At 43.0% G+C, this 19,645-nt stretch overlaps 2 protein-coding genes across 2 annotated transcripts; one reads left to right on the plus strand and one right to left on the minus strand.

Moving 5' to 3' along the window:
- Positions 1–3,482: 3,482 nt before the first annotated feature.
- On the minus strand, positions 3,483–6,437 carry LOC134460531 (E3 ubiquitin-protein ligase TRIM35-like). Its single transcript, XM_063212911.1, has 6 exons — positions 6,036–6,437; positions 5,350–5,445; positions 5,008–5,238; positions 4,392–4,414; positions 4,183–4,301; positions 3,483–4,051 (listed from the first exon to the last, which is right to left on the minus strand). Exons 1-6 carry the CDS (start codon positions 6,435–6,437, stop codon positions 3,504–3,506), a joined length of 1,419 nt encoding a protein of 472 aa, XP_063068981.1. The 3' UTR covers positions 3,483–3,503.
- A 6,877-nt stretch (positions 6,438–13,314) lies between these two features.
- LOC134460533 (patr class I histocompatibility antigen, alpha chain E-like) lies at positions 13,315–19,298 on the plus strand. The gene is made up of 6 exons (XM_063212912.1): positions 13,315–13,336; positions 14,727–14,999; positions 15,924–16,217; positions 16,463–16,735; positions 17,495–17,641; positions 18,566–19,298. Exons 1-6 carry the CDS (start codon positions 13,315–13,317, stop codon positions 18,709–18,711), a joined length of 1,155 nt encoding a protein of 384 aa, XP_063068982.1. The 3' UTR covers positions 18,712–19,298.
- The last annotated feature ends 347 nt before the right edge of the window (positions 19,299–19,645 follow it).

Below are 19,645 nucleotides of genomic sequence, written 5' to 3' on the forward strand. Positions count from 1 at the left end.
ATCATGCTTGATAGTATCAGATAATCTTTAACCAGTCAGAATGACTTCAGTTCTTCAGGTGGTATTGAAGTTGGATGGTGATCACGGACAAGTGGAGGATGAATGGGTTTCAATGGTGCTGCCTAAAATAACTTGTTATTTTCTAGAGATGCACCGGATCCGGTTCCGGTTCCGGTTCCGGTTCTGGATCCGGATCCGTCAGGATAATAGAGTTTTTCACAGGGTCCGGGTCCGGCAGGATCTTAAGCAGTGGATCCGGTATCCGGCATGTTACCTACAAATCAGGGTCTGGTGCATGTCTAGCCTAGGCTTTTCAGTCTTTCACAACCCCAATCACTTCATGGAGTGAAATCCCTTTGGAAGCGGCTATTGAAGGCAGTGTGGCAATAAGCCAATGAGTCTAAAAAATAGTTTGCGCCAACGTAATAAAAAGGGCCCACGTGTGCGAGTAGACTATATGTTTCAAACCTTTTGTAGGATCCGGTATCCGGTTCCGGATCCGGCAGGATCTTATTCAGTGGATCTGGTATCCGGCAGGATCCTAAAAATCAGGATCCGGTGCATCTCTAGTTTTTTCCACAACGGCGAATACTGCTATTGTGCAGTACTTACTGTTTATGCTCAATATGTGACTCAAAGTAATATTTTCACAGTAGTTGTCTGTTTTTTCGAAAAGCAGTAGAATGCTGTTGCAGAATTTCCGTAAATAAACAGCTATTTGTTACAGTGTAGGTGCCATGGCATTCAGCCATTATGCTGCCAAATGACGGAACAAGCTTCCTGTTCAAATTACTGTAGGCCTACCTGTAGAGCTGCCCTAACTGTAAGCTATTATGGTTTGACAAAAAAGCTTCATTTTCATCTTGCTTTGTATCTACCTTTGTAGTCTGTGTAATACTTCCTATACTTTATTGTAATATTTTCCTCTCTCTTTTCTTTCCTCTCAATCACATAAGAACTATGACAACCATTAGGGTGCATATGTCACACACAGTAGGCTACCAATCACAAGGATTTACCTATGTAGGTAATGTAAGTTAGATTTCGTGGGGGAAAATATAATGTCATGACTTGTGGGTAGTCTTTCATTGAGTGAACTGTTATTAAAATTGAAAGCCTTTTGAAAACAAAATCTCAAATCTGAAATAGAAATGGAACGCTTGCTCTGTCAGGCACCTCTGTCAGGTACCACTGTCAGCACCAGGGGGCAGGCCCCTCTAAATATCAAAAGCTAAAATCGCTCCTGTGTAGTCCCCCTTACTCTGAAGAGACTCTGTCATCACACCCACATTCCACCATGGGTTCTCCCCCACATCCACATCCCAGTGTGTCCCTGACTTAAAGCCCTCAGAGCCCTGATCTGATGTGTTTTCAGTTTTACAGGAAGTGAAAGACGGAGATTGTTCATTGCTTTCATTTCTTCTTCTTCTTCTTTTTCTTCATCTTCTTCTTCTTCTTCATCTTCTTCTTCTTCTTCTTCTACTTCTTCACTTCCAAACTATGGCACAGCTGATATTCATAGGTCCACACAGGTTAATATAACTCTGTGTCTGGTCATGTGAGGCTTATAATTGTCTGTGGGCACATGTTAGAAGTCCACACAGGTGTACCACCATTATGGCTGCTGGTGTCTGTTCATATTACAGGTACACACAGGTTACCATGGTGCCTGCTGCTGTGCATCTCTGTAACGGGTCCTGAGGTCCACATGTGTTCAGCTCCACACACTACTGTCTGTCCGTCTGCTCTGCTGGAGTTATTAATATGCTTGCCAGCTACAATTTGCATCCATGAAACAGAGGAATAAAGAAATAGTGTTGTAGGGGAAATAGTGTAGTGGTGTGCCGACGTGCCGTTCTCCAACTAATGTCAGAACCAGACTTTTTGAAAATGGCAGTATTTTGTTATTATTCACAATTAACCTTGTGTCCCAACTTCTATGGAGTTGAGGTTTGTAAATAATTTGCTGAATATGTCAATGAAATGTTCGATTGTAATGAATAGACCAATCTGTGTATGGCTGAAGTTGTGCCCCGACGCACTAATAATTCAATAGATACTCCACCCACACAGTAGTTTTTGGGGTTGTTGTTTACATTGGTGTTCACATGATAGAACTCTGAAAATTAACAACAGCACCAGGCCTGCGTGAACTCCAAGGGTGTCGCAAATGAAATATTTAACACTAGGTGGTGTTAATTTGCTTGAACTCTAGAAATGTAACACTGGGGAATTTGCTGTGTACTGGTGCTCTGTGGAAGGGTTTGCCATCTGCTGGTGATTTGCAAACAGGAAACAGAAGCACAAGTAAATAGTATACTATGGACAATGTTTATGCGCATAGTGCTTGTTCATGTGCAGTCGCAGGGCGGGCTGTCACACTGTGCTCTGTAGAATTGCCCCTGGACTGCCATCTGCTGGTGCCTACCTCCATCTAGTGGTCATCTGCAGGAAGGACACACTGACTGCTGACTTGATGTCACTTTACACTTTTACAGACAATTTTATCTTGAGATTTATGATTACTCAGTAGCCTCCACTGTATTGGTTATCTCTGGATCAATTAGGTTCATGGATGTCGGAGACAACCCACACACTACCTGCCAGTATGGATTCACATCTGTCACCCCAACTCTGAAGAGAACACAACTGCCTATCCATTAGTCCACAGCTTCTCAAACATACTGCCTGTGTCAAATGCCAGGGCTCAGGAGACTGCCACAGGAACACAGGAATGACTCCAGTGCACATGATCTGTTACTGATCTTGGGAACTCTTCCATCAGACCTGCTGTCCTTTAACTAAAAGACTAACAACAAATAGGCTACTGCAGGTCTGACGTGTGACTACAAGAACTTGAGAACCAATACAGCGAACTGACCTGCGGTTCTTAGCAGATACTCTGCTGAAATTAAGTAGCACACAGTGCCATGGGGAAAATAAGAAAGATAAAAAGTAACAGCCATTACACGTATTACGATGACATGCCCTTGTACAAATTTTGGGCTGATGATCTAGACATGGGACATGAGGAACTATTGGAACTGATTTTATCCAAACACTAACGCTTATCATGACATACTATAGCCTATGTAATGTGCCATTGCCAAACTTTAACCAGCTAGACAACAAAGGAACAGATTACAACTTTCATTTCCACATGGTCATGAAGACCATTTTATTCACAATAGCTCCCACATTCCATACACACAGTACAGTAAATCTTAATGAAGATATTAAATCAGGATGTGCTGAGCTGCAGAGACCTTTTTCCTCCCCCTCTGTAGTCAGTCCTGCTCCAGATACACACACAATAAGCTCTACTACTCTGTTCATATCAAATATTGTACAAAATTAAAACCGTTGAATGTAAAACTGCAGACTGTGTGGCCATTCAAGGTGTGTGTGTGTGCGTGTGTGTGTGCGTGTGCGTGTGCGCGTGCGCGTGCGTGTGTGCGCGCGATGTCATTTTGGTTGTGAGATGGAACTATGTGATGTGACAGTTATGAGCTGTGCTGCTCTACTCTTACTGAGGCCTTCACTGGTAGCATCCTCAGAGGACAGGCATTACTGGTGATATTAAAGTATGGAAACACTCTCTCAGTGAAAGTGTGTGTGAAGGTGTGTAGGTGTGTGTTATTATCAGGGTCAGTGAATGACAGCTTTCCTCTGTCCCAGTCCAGCTGCACTCTGATCCTCTGGGGTTTCCGCTTCACTGTGAGGAGAGTGTCAGGCTGTGGTGAGGCCCATGCCCTATATTTACCATCTTTATACCACACAGACCACTGTCCACTCATGGACTCGTAGTCTCCCTTCCTCTGGAGAGACTCTGTCATCACACCCACAAACCACCATGTGTTCTCCCCAACCTCCACATCCCAGCAGTGTGTCCCTGAGTTAAAGCCCTCAGAGCCCAGGACATAGGGCACGTCATCAAATCTCTCTGGGTTATCAGGAAGCTGCTGTATCTCATCGCCACCCATCACACTGGTCAGATGCTCAGACAGGATCAGATATGGGTTAGCAGTGTTGGGATCCAGAGTGACAGGAGCTGTACAGAGGAAGAACACACACATGAGCTGAACACTGATGGTGTGTTAGGTTTGTGAAAGACGGTCACATGCCAGCCACACTCATGATATGTGTGTGTGTGCGCGCATGTGTGTGTATGTGTGTACTCACTGTATTGAACAATCTCCTGCATCTTCTCCCAGACTCTGAACTTCAGGTTGCCCAGGTGCTTTGCCACATTGATCAGAGCTCCTGAAAGTCTCTCTGGATCCTGCAGTGTGCACTGGGCTCTGGGAAAAAAACATCCAGGAGTCACTGCTGCTGTGGGTTTGGATTCAGAACCACAGACAAGAAGGATAGACAGGAGGCACATAACTCACCTTTCCACTGTGCTCTTGTAGTTCTGGGAAATTATAAAAAAAAAAAATATATTATAAATATAATAATAATCAAGGCTACACAAATATAATGACATGCCATTAACATGTGCAGCTTGTGGCCAGAGTAGTGCGATATGTTGCTCATTGCATGCTTATTCATTGCTGCCTATTCCCACATTTGATCCCTCCATGAATATTTACTACAACCTATTGACTAGTATGACCAAAGTACAGTTAGTGTTGTTGCTAAAAATGTCTATTTTCTGGACATTGCAAATGGCGAACATGGAGAATAGCCTATCCACCTTTTCATGTAGAGAGTGTTATCTTCCCATAATGAATTGGAATTTTGATGGTGGGGGTGTATTTGTGAAGAAGGTAACATTTGTGAATGAGCAGCATGATATCAAGCTAGACTCTGTCATCTGTGATTAATTGTACAACTACAAAATTACCACCTCTACCTTAGCTATAAATAAATTCAATCTTGAGATATGAATTCCAAAATAATATGCACGTTGCATAGGCCTACTCGATAGCCTATGTTGCAGGATTCAGAAAGCAAAATGTTATGTCATACAACAGAATCAATCTGTCATACAACATAATTAATTACCTGCAGGAATGTGACATCATCAACTTCCATCTCCTCCTCTATGACTCTGATTATGTCTGAAAGAGATGAGATCTCTCTGCTCATCTTGTCAATCTTCTCCTTCATCATCTGAGTCTTCTGCTCCTCTTCCTCCCTCAGTGCAGCTATCCTGGCTGCCTCTTCATCTCGTAGAAACTGGTGAAGCTTCTCAAACTCCTTCTTGATCTGCTTTTCTGTGTGCTGAACCTGAGTCTGGAACAACAACACATACAGCATGTGGTTTATGGTGCATATGATATCCACAATAAGAAAACTTTGTTATAAGAATAAACTTTATATGTGATGTTTTCGACATTTTCTCACCTTTATGTGTGTAGCTGTTTGTTCACAGATGAGTTTAACGTCTTCATATGTCTTCAGTTTCGATCTCAGGGGAGACAGTTTCATTTTGAATTCCTCCTGAAATACAAGGATAAGTTACCATTTTCAACTAAACACTGACTGCTCATTTTGTCAGACATGCATTGACTTTATTACATTTTAAACGTTTGCATTGCAAATATCATTACCTCCACCAAGGTTGTTTTCGGCGTCTGTCTGTCTGTCTGTCTGTCTGTCTGTCTGTCTGTCTGTCTGTCTGTCTGTCTGTCTGTCTGTCTGTCTGTCTGTCTGTCTGTCTGTCTGTCTGTCTGTCTGTCTGTCTGTCTGTCTGTCTGTCTGTCTGTCAGATAACTCAAAAACTTATGAGCAGATTTGGGTGAAACGTTGTGGAGTTGTTGGCAATGACCAAAGGAACAAGTGATTAAATTTTGGTGGTGATATAGATCACGAACTGGAACCAGGACTTTTTTTCAAAGATTCTTCACCATTATAGCCAAAAAATCTAGACACCTCCAGTGACCGCAAATTGAATTGTGGGACAGGGTGAATTGTGACACTCAAGACGTTCTATCAATATGCAAATTGTTTTGGTCAACAGTCACACTTCAGAAAGTGTGCATTGTATATAGCATGTTCAAACAGTTTTAAATTCTTTAGAAACAATGTACCTTGATTTCAAGTGCAGCTTCATCAATAGGACTGAGATTGTGGCCTCTGTGTAGTTTTGAGGTCTGGCATACCAGACACACAGGCTGTTTATCCTCCAGACAGAAGAGCTTGAGTTTCTCACCATGTAGACTGCAGAGCACATCAGACCCTGCTGCAGTTCTCTGACTCCTCTCCTGTAAGAGTGTCTCACACAGGTTTTTCAATGTTAGGCTGACTGGTGGGTGATCCATTGATGATTTCCTCCTGCAGACTGGACATTCTCTGGATCCTTTGGTGTCCCAGAACTGCTGCAGACAAACTTTACAGATGCTGTGACTACAGGAGAGGACAACAGGATCCTTGAAGATGTCACAGCACACAGGACAGGAGAAATCCTCTTCAGAGAAGGATTTGGATGCCATTGTTGGTGGTTGACTTGTGAAAGGAAAAACGGTACAAACAATGGGGTTTCACTTTAGAATACAAAGTTTGAAAGACAGGATAGCCCCTGAGAGAGAATAAACACAGACAATAGCTGACTTGACTAGACTTGACATTGTAAACCGACTTACAGACATGGATGCTTATTTAAAGACATAACATCTAAACAACAGGGTATTGTCTATTGATTTGTTTTAAAGAAGGCGTAGGTAAACACTCACCTTTTTCACATTTACACCGAACAGCAGTCAGTACACTTCACTTGTTACCCACTTCCTCATTCAACACAGGTGAGCAAGTGGGAGGGGCTTTGGAACAAGAGGAGGATTCTTATTGGTAACCACAACTATAGCATGAGGGAGGGAGAAGGGAGCAAGGGAGCAAAGGTATGAGTGGGGTTCTTGTTGTGCCGTTCAGACTTATTCAGTGTATCATATCTGGAAATGGAGTATGGTTTTATATGTTAATATAATCTGTGAATTATATGACACAAATCAAGACTACAGTATTTATAGGGACACTTTTTAAGTGCCATTTACTGTGCTGGACACAAATGTGTGTGGACACAAACTCAAACTACAGCAGTGTAGCTCATTTATCACATGTGTATTTGAGGATGTTGGCTTCCATACAAACACAGGTCAATACATCTCACTGCACTAAACAATAAATAACAGAAAATAGACATCCGTGTGGCACCAGACTTTTTCCCTTTTGCCTATGTTTTGGTCCTGCTCTGGTTGCACCGGATTGTTAATTTAGAAGCGCGGAGTGCGTATCTCCTTTGTTTTACAGGTCAACACATGTTTCAGGTAATTCCAGACATAAATTCAGGAACAGTCTTAGAGTTGCGAATTGCCATATTGCTTCCAGCATGTGTGTGTCTGTGTGTGTGTGTGTGTGTGTGTGTGTGTGTGTGTGTGTGTGTGTGTGTGTGTGTGTGTGTGTGTGTGTGTGTGTGTGTGTGTGTGTGTGTGTGTGTGTGTGTGTGTGTGTGTGTGTGTGTGTGTGTGGGACAGATGACTCCACCACTACAGGTAGATGAATACAAGCTCTGCCATTAATGTTAATCAATGTCTTATCTCACTGTTACAGCCTCAAGTTGTTACTCTCACTCCGTCTCTCACTCAGAAGTAAGTTAGGCTATATTAAATTTGTCTTGATTGAGGCTCATTTTATCTTTTTGCTGTGTCAACAGGGCAGAGTGACAGACAGACAGACGAGTAAATAAAGTGACAGACAGACCCAAGTATGTTCAACTGCAGTGTGCAGGGCGGGGGGCAGGTCTGGATCACATCTCCCTCCTCCCCCCTGAGCACATCTTCCTCCTCCCCCCTGAGCACATCGAGTGCCTCCCCCTTGTCATTCAGCGGCAGCGCTAAGCTTCTACATGGGAAGAAAAATAGCTCTGGAAGTCACTGCACCGTGCAGAGCAGAGACGCAGAGTTTTCACAAATAAAATCGTAGATCCACTCTCTCTACTCCACTAATGTATAATGGTTTGGTGAGTGTAGGAAACACGAGCGGGGAGCTTTGAGTGAACCGCGCGATGAACAGCACGCGACCCTGTTTAGTATAATTTATTAATCCCGAGGGAAATTAATATAAGCTATTATTATTATTAGCTAATATAAGATACATGTAGTATTTGTTAACGCATGGGTCTAATTTGAATGAATAGGCCTATTAAGTGTCTCTTCTTAGTATAGTTTGAAGACCAGATATTTGGTGCCAGTTTCTAAAATTCGAAAGATGGGTAGGCTACTACAAGAAAACTAAAGTAGGCAGTAAAACGCCTGTGCAGTGGCGAATTAGGCTACTCCATGTGTGATCCGCTCGAAATTAAACATAGGCCTACCCATCATTGAAAAGCATGAGCACATTCTTCAAAGTCCCAAAGCCTGGATGCTGTCGCCACTATCTCTTTAGGATTGGGGACTGGACTCTGAGCAGGCCATTGCCTTTGGTAGGCCTATCCTTCGTGCATCTGCCCCGCTTCCAAACTGACACCCTGACACATTTAGCATTAACCTTTTGTTTTTAACCGTCTAACAGCGCTTAACATTATCATTAAATCAATGGAACCTAAAGCAGTTGCAGAGACCGTTTCAATCTTCTCCTTTACTATGAAAGAGAAAGTAAGGTCAAGGACAAATTATTCTATGTGAATGGAAATAAACACTCATGCAATTGGAACGTGGAAAATGAAAATTAAATATATTTAGTAGGCTAAATATATTTAATTAGCACTCCAAACGACGAGACATGATACAAGCTGTGTGCATAGAATACAGTGTAGCCAACTACGCATTCACTATTATTGATGAATGATTCTATGCCCAGTGTTTAGTAAATGTAGGCCTATTTACTTAACACTCCAAACGACGAGACACGATACAATCTCCCTAATACAGGGTAACGCATTCGCTATTGATGGATGATTCTATGTCCAGTGTTTAGTAGGTCTAAATATATTTACTTAACACTTCAAACGACGAGACACGATAACAAGCTGTGTGCATAGAATAAGCCTACTGCATTCGCCAGATAATTTGGGTCCATTTCTCAAATATGGTGCGCTATTATGATTGACGAATGATTCTATGTCCAGTGTTTAGTAAATACTTAACCAACGACGACACATACAAACCACTTCACACCGCAATTAGCCTACATAGGCATTATTATTGTCCAAAGCAGCTCTAAGAGTCATCAATGTATGCTGGTGTGCTACACTTGGGCCTACCGCCATCGAATATCCTATTATGATTGATGAATGATTCTATGTCCAGTGTTTAGTAAATACATTTATTTAGCACTCCAAACGACGAGACACGATACAAGCTGTGTGCATAGAATAGTGTAGTTCTAGACTATGCATTCGCCGGAGAAGACATTTGGCGCAAATTCTCAAATAGGGTGACGTCGGGATGGTGTGGGACTGTACAGACTATAGGAGGGGCGAGATCCAAAATGGGAGGGGCGGGATCTCAGAAATCCAGACCTGCCCACTTCTGCAAACTGCAGTTGGATGCTACTCGACAGACAGGCAGAGCGGTGGGTGTTGCTGTCAATTGTTGACTTATTACATACTGCCATCTAAAGGTGAAATGTTAGTACTGTTTCTGCAATGATCCTGTGGTGGTTAAACTCAGAGGGCAAAATGTGGGGAAACAGCTACCAACATTGCCCGTTGCCAATAATAATAATAAAACACTTTAAATGTGCTCTGTGTAATATTGTTAGTAGTTTATCTCCAGGATTCATGCTGCCCATTTACAAATGTTACCTTTTTCATGACTACTTCCCAGGTAGCAAAAACCGTTAAGAACAGTCGGCCTGATCTTGGCAGAATGTCGGCACTGTCGGCTGAGAGTCGGCTCGGCTGGAACACTGGTTACCGTGACTCAGCCAACACTTCATAGAACACTGAAAATAACTGTCACTTCATGCAGTAACTGAGCCAACACTCTGCCGACACTGAAAATAACTGTCAGTCTCATGCAGTAGGCTAACTGAGCCAACACTGAGCCGACACTGTCGGCATACGGTAATAGGACCATTATTGGGCCGCGGACAAAGCCAAAATCGGGCCGACTGTTATCACTCGCGAAAAAAGGATCGGGCCAACAATGGGCCAGATAAACTTTGCTACCTGGGTTACCACCACCTGTCATGATCTCACTCCCCTGCCATTATAGAGTTGCAATTGCCTATTGAATTTACTCTGGTTCTCTCTCTCTCTCTCTCTCTATGTTTTCGTGCCCCCTCTCTCTCTCTCTCTCTCTCTCTCTCTCTCTCTCTCTCTCTCTCTCTCTCTCTCTCTCTCTCTCTGCCTGTCTGGTTCTGTCTCATGCTCTCTCTGTCTTATGCTCTCTCTCTCTGCCTGTAGGGTTCTGTCTCCCTACCTGTCTGGTTCTCTCTCTCTCTCTCTCTCTCTCTCTCTCTCTGTCTCTCTCTATCTCTCTCTCTCAATCTCATTCTGTCTGGTTCTGTCTCCCTGCCTGTCTGATTCTGTCGGTCGGTCGGTCTGTCTCTCTCTCTATTCTCATCTCTGCCCCGCTAGTGTCATGTGCTTTTGGTTTGTTTTGATTTCCTCATGTGCTCCTGTGTTTACCTGCCACGCCCCTCGTTTGTCTCCTGCCCCTTGTGGTCTAGTTTTTGATTCTCTCATTTGGCCCGTTTAGTTTTCCTTATTGTTTTCACCTGTGTTCTGTTCTTGCTATTGGTCTTGTCCCTTGCCTCCTGTTCCCTAGTCATTGTCTCCACCTGTGTCATTATCTGTTCTCGTTATCATTGTCCTTGATTGCCTGTGCCTCGTTTGTATCCCCGTTTCTGTCTCGTCAACCACCTGGTTCCTGTTGTGTTCTACCTATCGTGTCCCTGCTCTGTGATTGCCCCTGTGTATTTAAGTCCTGTGCTCCCGTTGTCCCGTGCTGCGTCATTTGTCTTCTGTTGTCAAGAGTTGCTGTCCGAAATCTTGTCGTAAGTGTTCCTGTCACATTCTGTGTTAATTTGTAGTTTATGTTTTCCCCCTCGTGGGTGTTTTGTTTGTTAGCCTGTTTTTGTCTGAGTTTTAGTGTTATATAGTTTTTGGTTAAATAAAATCCCAGTCTTCACACGACCTCTGTCTCTTGTGCTGCATTTGGGCTCACCAATCTGAAATCCTGGCACCACCATCAAATTCCAAGTATTCATTATGATGGGGGAAATTGCACTTTTCATACATAGGCCTACATGAAAAAGGGGTCTTCTCCATTTTGCCGCCATTTTGAATTTCCAGAAATAGACAGTTTAGCTGCTAAATTTACTGTACTTTGGTCATGCGTTCCGTGTACACAGACCGCAAACCGATAATATTTTTTTCATATCCGACCGATACTGATATGTTAAAAAGTAACAATGTTAATGCCGATATATCATGCATCCCTATATGAGGCAAAATTAGTGATAAAAACTATTTGTATTGTCATGAAAACAAATTTTCTAAACAGGTGGGTTCAAGTTCAAATTTCTACAATTCTAAAATTATTAGAATGGGGGAGGGGCAGATAAAGTTCAAAATACAGTATCTGTAAACTAAACCTAAGAGACCATAGTTCTACGGCACCTATATGACACAGATTTACATGAAATGCTGAAAATCAAACGTCATTTTGTTTTGGGTGCATGCAGATGGTTTTCAAAGTTGTGTTTATTTCTGTGTCATAGTCCTGACACAACTTGAGGCCCCTCCCCCTGACATCGTAGCACGGTGTGGCCTCAGCAGATCATTGCTGTAAACAGTGATGACAGCACACGCACACACGCACACCATGCCAACGCACACACATGCACACACGTGGGGAAAAACAGGTCGGTCGTCCTGGGCCCAGGGAGAGAGGGGGCCCAGAATTGGGCCCTGATTCCATTGTATGTCCTTAGAGGGGGACCCTTTCAGATGATTTTGTCCTGAGCTGTCAGCAGCCTGGCCCTGTACATGCATATGCACACACGTAAACACAAGTAGGCGAGGAAGGGAGATTATAAACCTGTTGGCCAGGTTCATGAGCCAGAGACAGCCCACATCCGATCTGATGTTTGGGACAAGGTAACAGCGAAGACTAGCCCAGTTCTTCAGTCATATCACACTGGATCTCATCGCTACAATGCGGTAAGCTTGGTACTATTTATGGATTACTGACTGAGCAATAACATTTACGCAATAACACTTTACGGTGTGTTCCTTAACCTCCCTCTCGATCAATAAAGTATCTCTACATATGTGAATAATAGACTTGCTTAGTCTATTATAAGGATTTGTTCAAATTACTTCACAGGTTGTTCATTTTTCTCTGCATCGCATTGCATGGAACGTTGTGACTCATGGTGCAAGAATCATGTAAAAGAGACTTATTATGTACATTTTCAAAGATGGTGAAAATGACTCTAGGATAGATAATCTCCATGAGACCATTAAGTTAAAATAAGGACATTAACATAATGAAATCATCTTTGTTTTAAGTTTTGTTAGAAGCACACAATATATTTAAATTAAGAAATGAACATCACTAGCCTCTTTCTGCAGATTAGCGCCCATCAGCTCAACGGGCCCAGTTATTCTTTGCAGACAATTAAGACATGACACCTGTCATAAAGTTGCTAATAACAGAATGGCAAGTACCAAGTCATAATGTATTACTAGAGGCCAGGTGAAATGTTGTAGTGATATAGTACTATGGTAGTAAAGTGTTTCACCTATTACTGTACAGCGTTCGACAGGAGCGACAGTGTGCTGTATGCTACCAACATCATAACAACATTGCCTTGGCATTACTGAGACCCTTAAGTAACACATTAAGGCTTGGTCATTACAATTTTGTTGACACTAAAGTTATAACAGGCTCTGCACAAAGGGAATAAAAAAAGAGCATCTTTGTTGTAAACTGTTGTAAGTCTGTGTAATTACTCTGTGTAATTATTTTCATGTCAAATGCATATAATTATTCTCTTCTTCACAGTGTAAAAACAAAGAGGATGGCCATCCATTGCAGGAGTGGGTTGTGAAAGACCATCTCCCTTCAAGCTGTGTACCAGTGAACATCCATCCCCATGTACCCGAGGAACCAGAGTGCCTCAGCTGGACTGACCTACCCAAAACAATGTCTCTCTTCTGGGGTCACCTCTCCAAGGCATGCCCTCTCTCCTGGACTGACCTGCCCAAAACAATGTCTCTCTTCTGGGGTCACCTCTCCAAGGCATGCCCTCTCTCCTGGACTGACCTGCCCAAAACACTGCCTGTCTTCAGGGTATGCAGCACACCGAGGACCGTGGAGCAGATTCTGGGTGGTCCTCCTGCTGCTGTGCCTCAGCACCTGCATGACTCCGACCACGGGACTGGGTGAGTAGAGTTGTTGTTGTAATGCTTTGCAATGGTAAGCAAGGGCACTAGGAAGGAATACAGGCAGTGTAATGGATCTTTTATGAAAGATGAGTTGATGTTTTTTAATAATAACATTTGGTGAGTTGCATGCTGCCTGTTGTGTCATTGATACACACAATCTATACATTTACTATACATGACTGCTGTAAAGCACAAGGTAGGCTGATGATTTGAGGTCTGACATAACGTCTAACATGAAGTCTGACATAACTTTCAGTTTCAAACACAAGCAGGTAATTGGAGTGCTTCTTGGTCTTCACCTGGGCCTTCTTTCAGGATACGCCCTGAAGAAGGCCATAAGGGCCGAAACGCGTAGGCATTGTAGCCAAATAAAAAAGTAAAAAATTGCAACCTTGAGTGCCTCAGCATTTGTCTTTGGACAGCATTTGGACCAAGTTTCTAACGTAACTTTGTACCATCGATGAGTGCAACGTGAATATTATGTGGGCCAATGCTCCTGTCCAGTCACTGCGATATGCACCATCACCTGACAACCTGTATTTCCATATGTTCATAAGCCAGTATGTGTTTCTTCCTGGGAGCAGGTGATGACAGTGAAATAAACTTCCCGTCACCATCCCAAACTGTCCTAAATAAAGGTTAACCCCTTCGTGCAGAGCCTGTTATAACCTTACATCTTACATATCACATACATTGCAATGACCAAGTCTTAATCTGTTACTTAAGGCTCTCTGTCATTCCATAGCAAAGTTATTAAGATGTTGTTGAATCTTTTCAGCAAAGTCTGAGCGGGCTTGCTTGCTGCTTAAAAGAGGCTACTGGTGCAACAAACTGCAGTGTCACTGATGAGCTGCCCTGATACTCTGGAGCCTGTCTAACTGCTTTGGCACGTCCCCACTGATGATGGCTGCTACTTACATAAACAAAAACAATTACACATTGACATGAATTATTCGCTGAAAGGCAAAAAAAAAACCTGGATGGCGCAATCATACAAATATGCGGTCTACTTTCACTACACCTTCGTGAGTGAGAGTTTGGCCTGGTTCTAAATTACTTGTTGGCTTACAAGGCTGTTGTTTTGTATTAGTAGTAGTTGTTGATTTTTTTTTTCTTGTTGTTCTTGTAGAAATAGTGGCAATTCGAGTAGTGGTAGTAGTAGTAATTGTCGTAGTAGCAGTAGTTGTAGTAGTTGTTGTAGTAGTAGTAGTGGCAGTAATAGTAGCCTAATAATTAGTAGTAGCAGTTGTAGACAGTACCTTGTAGTAGTAGTAGCAGCAGTTGTTGTTGTTTTTGTTTTTGTTGTTGTCGTCATCAATATTATGATCACAGGTCTCCACAGCCTGGAGTTTTATTATGATTGTTATTGTTGTTGTTGTTGATATAGTTATCACAGGCCTCCACAGTCTGGAGTTCCAGAAGACGGTGTACAGGCCCCCGGGGGGCAGTGAGCCGCGCTTCTTCCAGACCATCCTGCTGGACGGGGAGGTGGTGTCCCAGTGTCAGAGCCCCGAACTCAGGGAGCAGCTCCAGCAGCAGTGGGCAGACCTGGCCTTCAGCTCCAGTGAGATGGAGAACAGAGACCAGGCCTGCCAGGCACAGTACTACGAGATGATCCAGTGCCTTCAGGAGATACAGCAAGTACTCAACAACACAACAGGTAAGTACAGTAACTTAAAAAATAGGATGAATGTGACTTACGGTATGCTTGGGTATGACATATCTCAGTTTATCCTATTATTTGACCATTTACATCAGTTGCTTGTATTTAAGTTATCTAAAATGTTTTCACAATGTTCACATCATTGGCCCTCCTTAAAGGACAACTTCTGCCAATTTCAACATGCAGTTGTACTGCTCACACTACCCTGGACTTGTCAATACCTGATAATTTTTTGGTAACACTTTATTTTAGGGATACATCTATTAGCACTAATACATACAATGTGCCTGTATAAGTAACTTGTAAGGCATGTACAAAGCAAAATCAAACATTTGTTAGGCATGTATTCGCATAGGCCTATGTCTTGTTCATGCACAATAAGGGATTTATTACCAAGTTAACCTTAGTAAGGAGCTAGTAGGCCTAAGCCTTTGCTTAGTACATGCCTTACAAGTTACTTATGCAGGCATTAACATTGTATGTATTAGTGCGTATAGATGTATCCCTAAAATAAAGTGTTACCAATTTTTTTTTCTTTCTTCAGCTTTTCCGAGATCCAGGTCATTGTGGGAGCAGAGTATGTTTACATAAAAAAACATTCTGATTTATTCCCAATAACATCCAAAAGGTTATGCAACATAGCAGACAACTAGCAAACAGTAATAACATTTGGGATAATATTTGGAGTAGGCCTATGTTAAGAAGGTATTTAATGTGAACAAAGTCTGCCCCCATTAGAATAGCTCAGATCTCGGAAAGAGCTGAGCCAAAGTGTGTCATGTGTCATGATAAACAGTCAAAACTATGACTAGTAGAAAGGCTGACTGGTGCTTCAAGAAAACCACTAGCCACATGGTCCAGCAAAAAAGTTAATGATGAGACCTGATGCATTGATATGTGACGTGATATTCTCTGTTGCAGCGGTTCTTCAGAGGCGTCACGGCTGCTCCTTTAACGACACAACACTCTTCCCGTTGGAGCAGTGGGGCGTCAACGGTGATGACTTCCTGACCTTTGACCCCCAGACCCAAACATGGCTGCCACAGTCCAAGATGGCCGCCCCTACAGCACTACGGTGGAACAGACATCTGCTGAGGAACCAGATCCGTAACCACGTCTACAGTCACTTCAACCAGGACGGCTGCCGCGCCACTCACAGCAGCCTGCACAGGAAGAGGCTTGCCTGGGGACAGGAAGTGACATCCTCTCCCCATGGTGAGCCAATCAGGAGAGGGCAAGTGACAGCGACTTAGTAATAGCTAATCAGTAGACAAATAGTAGTTCAGGATTAGTGGAAGCTATATGTTCAGTGTAACAGAGACACTTCAATAGAATTGAATTTAGAGTCTATACGGCATTTAGCCTACTTAATTACATTAAGTGTATTTTCTGTTTGCATCTGTGTCTGAATGTAGATAAAGACATTTTTAACATATTTTTTATTGTGTGTGCTCCTACAGCTATTGATGTCCAAGTTTTTGCCAAACCGATCCCTGACAGTTCCGAATCATCTCTTCAGTGTCATGTGACCGGGTCTGACCTATCAGGAGTGACGATCCAGCTGACCAAAGATGGAGTTCCTCTCTACAGGGGAGTAGAGCTGATTGGTCCACGGACCAATGGGGATGGAACCAATCAGATGAGAGTCCAGGCCCTGATCAGCATGACAGACACAGAGGGCTACCAATGTGAGGTCTACAGAGAACCTGGTCATCACTCTTCTGCCACTTTGGGTAAGTGCAGCCATATGGCATGTGTAAACGCTGCAAATGCCTTGATGTTTTGCTCTGTTTCCCTGTTTGAATCATTTGTTTTGGCCGCAAATGGGCTACAGGCTTTCTTATTTGTTTGCCGTATTTTTAGGTGTATTTTTACAAATTACTCAATTGCTGGCCATCTTTTCTCTGCCAGAAAAGTACAAAGACTATCACTGTCAGTTGGCATACATGTAGACTCACGAATTGTGACCACAACGTCGTTTTAGTTTAATTAAATGTTTTGCAAGTGTTTCATGCACCTTGAGCACAGACATACTATAGACTGTTTAAATTCCATGGATTGAGCCATGTTAGGTAATAATTCCTAATCTGTAAAGGAGTACATTTCTCTTTACTTTTAAATGTTTACTTTACAATAAATATGTTAACATGCTCTGGTGTGTTATTTATTGATCATACTGTATGTTATAAATCTTCTTTTTATAGGCTACGTAAACCTAACAATCGTCTAATGTGTCCAGGTGTATATGTTTTCATGAACAGGTGTCCTAACACTGGGTGAGAGGATTGTCGTTATTACGGTATAGCACGATAAGGAGAAGAGGGTGTGAGGAGTGGATATTAATGTCTAATGTGATTTCATTAATAGGTGTCCCAGCTGTGGGCGAGAGGATCGTCATCACTGCAACTAGAGCAATGACAATGCATTGTATGACAGCCTGAAGAAGGTGTGTGGCGTGGATAATAATATATCTAATGTGTTTTCATTAACAGTGGGCGAAAGGATTTTCGCCAGATCAAAGCCAGCACAGCGACAGGAGGGCAATGTGAAGAGGGTGTGGGGCGTGGTGCTGTGTGTGGTGGCGGTGGGGGCCATTCTGCTCAACACTCTCCTACGCTGCAACTGCCTCAACAAGAAAAGTAAGTTGCCTCTTGTGTTGTGATAAGTGTGTGTGTGTGTGTGTGTGTGTGCAACCGTATCTCACTCATTTCGTGAAGTATTCACGAAAAAAATAGAGTAATTTTCGTGGTGCATTCACGTTATTGCCCGCCTTTCGTAAAGTCTTCACGAAAATAATAGATTAATTTTCACGCTGCCTATTCACTTGAATTGCCCGACTGTTGCCTAGCGACCCACTAGTTTGATTCCCTTTCGGTAGCCTACCGTCACATGGTAATCAAACATTTCAAACAAGCAATTTAGGGTTAGGTTTAGGGTCAAGGTTAGGGTTAAGGTTAGGGTTAAGGTTAGGGTTAGGGTTAGGTTTAGGGTTAAGGTTAGGGTTAGGTTTAGGTTTAGGTTTAGGTTTAGGGGACATAAGGCGTAAGTACCGAAAGGGCGTCGAATTAGTGAGTCCCGAGTGTATCAGCAGTGTTCTGTCAGCACCCCCTCCCCGCCCCTGCAGACGTTTGGATAACCACCTGGTGGCAGCAGTGGGGCAATTCAAGTGAATAGGCAGCGTGAAAATTAATCTATTATTTTCGTGAAGACTTTACGAAAGGCGGGCAATAACGTGAATGCACCACGAAAATTACTCTATTTTTTTCGTGAAGACTTTACGAAAGGCGTGAGATCGGGGGGGGGGGGGGGGGGTGCGGGGTGCAGCGGGTGGTGGTGGTGTGTTTGTGTTATCATTGGTGGTTATGCCAGTATATCACTATAGTGACAGGACTTTGTGTGTGTGTATGTGTGTGACGGGCGGATTTGTACCAGTTTTATGAATAACTCTTTCTACCTCAGAGCAGCAAATCCATCATACAATGTTCTTCCTCCTTTTCCCCTCTACTGCAATGCATACTATATCTTCCCCTATATGATGTCTTCTTCTTTTGCCCCATCTACAGAGCAGCAGTGCATACCCACTGTTGAGGAGCAGATCAAGCTCTATCTCCAGATAGTCTTGTCCAATGAAGAATACGACAAGTGGAGGAAGATCGCCGACAACTTCTACGGAAAATATGAAGAGGTGCTCAGACAAACTCGTCTGTAAACTGGTTGCAGGTTCAACGGAATCATTTGTGTCCTTGATGTTTGTTTTTGCATTGTTTTTTTTCTCGTTTTGTTTTGTAAAGGGTGGTGAAGTAGAGAGGAAGGGCTGCTCAGACAATGGTAGTCTTGGGATACGTTTACCCTATGCCGTGATAGTGTTTAGTTTGGGGACCCATATACCTGGGAAGTCATGGGTAAGCAGTTAGGACGCCAGACTCGTTGCCCAAAGGTTGACAGTCTGACTCCCGAATTGTCAGGTTGGTGGGGAGACTTGTGCTCTCCCCCTCGTCCTCCATGACTGAGGTACCCTGAGCATGATGCCATCCCGCCGCACTGCTCCCTTGAGGCTTCCCCCTTACACGGGTGAGGCATAAATGCAATTTCATTGTGTGCACTGTGCAGTGATATATGGAGTGCTGCGTCACAATGACAATGGGAGTTTTCCAGGAGGGCCTTTGCTTTTTTAATACAATGCTATGATAAGGGCCCTTTAGTGCTGGTTAGCTATGACATGGGCCCTTTAGCACTAGTTAGCTAAGACGATATGCTATGATAAGGATCTTTCAGCGTTAGCTAACTAATACCAAGTTGAGTCTTTGATTAGCTAATATCATGCTATGACAAGGACCCTTTAGCATAATACTAAGTTAGCGCGTTTCATGCTGTGACAGCATGTATCTTTGGTTAACCGGTGTGATTCTGTGGTGAGGATGCTAGAGTTATTCTGTGGCAAATGTTTACTTCTTCCTATATGTGGAGGTAGGCAGGCTTGTTAAATTACGCACACAGGAAATGGAGCCGTTGTCTAAGAGGAGACATCACCTAGCCTATGAGGTCCTGTGGGCTACTCAACTGAATAGATGACAGTTAACAGTTGGACATATCTAGTGTGTTAATCATGCAACGAAAATAAAGAAAATGCTGTTCACTCCTCC

This window comes from Engraulis encrasicolus, chromosome 13, assembly GCF_034702125.1.
Source record: "Engraulis encrasicolus isolate BLACKSEA-1 chromosome 13, IST_EnEncr_1.0, whole genome shotgun sequence".
Classification (NCBI taxonomy): Eukaryota; Metazoa; Chordata; class Actinopteri; order Clupeiformes; family Engraulidae; genus Engraulis; species Engraulis encrasicolus.

What these genes read in the sequence shown, in the direction of transcription:
- LOC134460531 (XM_063212911.1), bottom strand. Translation starts at nt 6,437, where the DNA reads ATGGCATCCAAATCCTTCTCTGAAGAGGATTTCTCCTGTCCTGTGTGC. An exon ending in AAGCTGCACTTGAAATCAAG is followed by an intron (nt 5,446 to 6,035) that starts GTACATTGTTTC and finishes CTTGTATTTCAG; the next exon opens with GAGGAATTCAAAATGAAACT. An exon ending in GCAGGAGATTGTTCAATACA is followed by an intron (nt 4,052 to 4,182) that starts GTGAGTACACAC and finishes TCCTCTGTACAG; the next exon opens with CTCCTGTCACTCTGGATCCC.
- LOC134460533 (XM_063212912.1), top strand. Translation starts at nt 13,315, where the DNA reads ATGACTCCGACCACGGGACTGG. An exon ending in AGTACTCAACAACACAACAG is followed by an intron (nt 15,000 to 15,923) that starts GTAAGTACAGTA and finishes TCTCTGTTGCAG; the next exon opens with CGGTTCTTCAGAGGCGTCAC. An exon ending in CAACTGCCTCAACAAGAAAA is followed by an intron (nt 17,642 to 18,565) that starts GTAAGTTGCCTC and finishes CCCCATCTACAG; the next exon opens with AGCAGCAGTGCATACCCACT.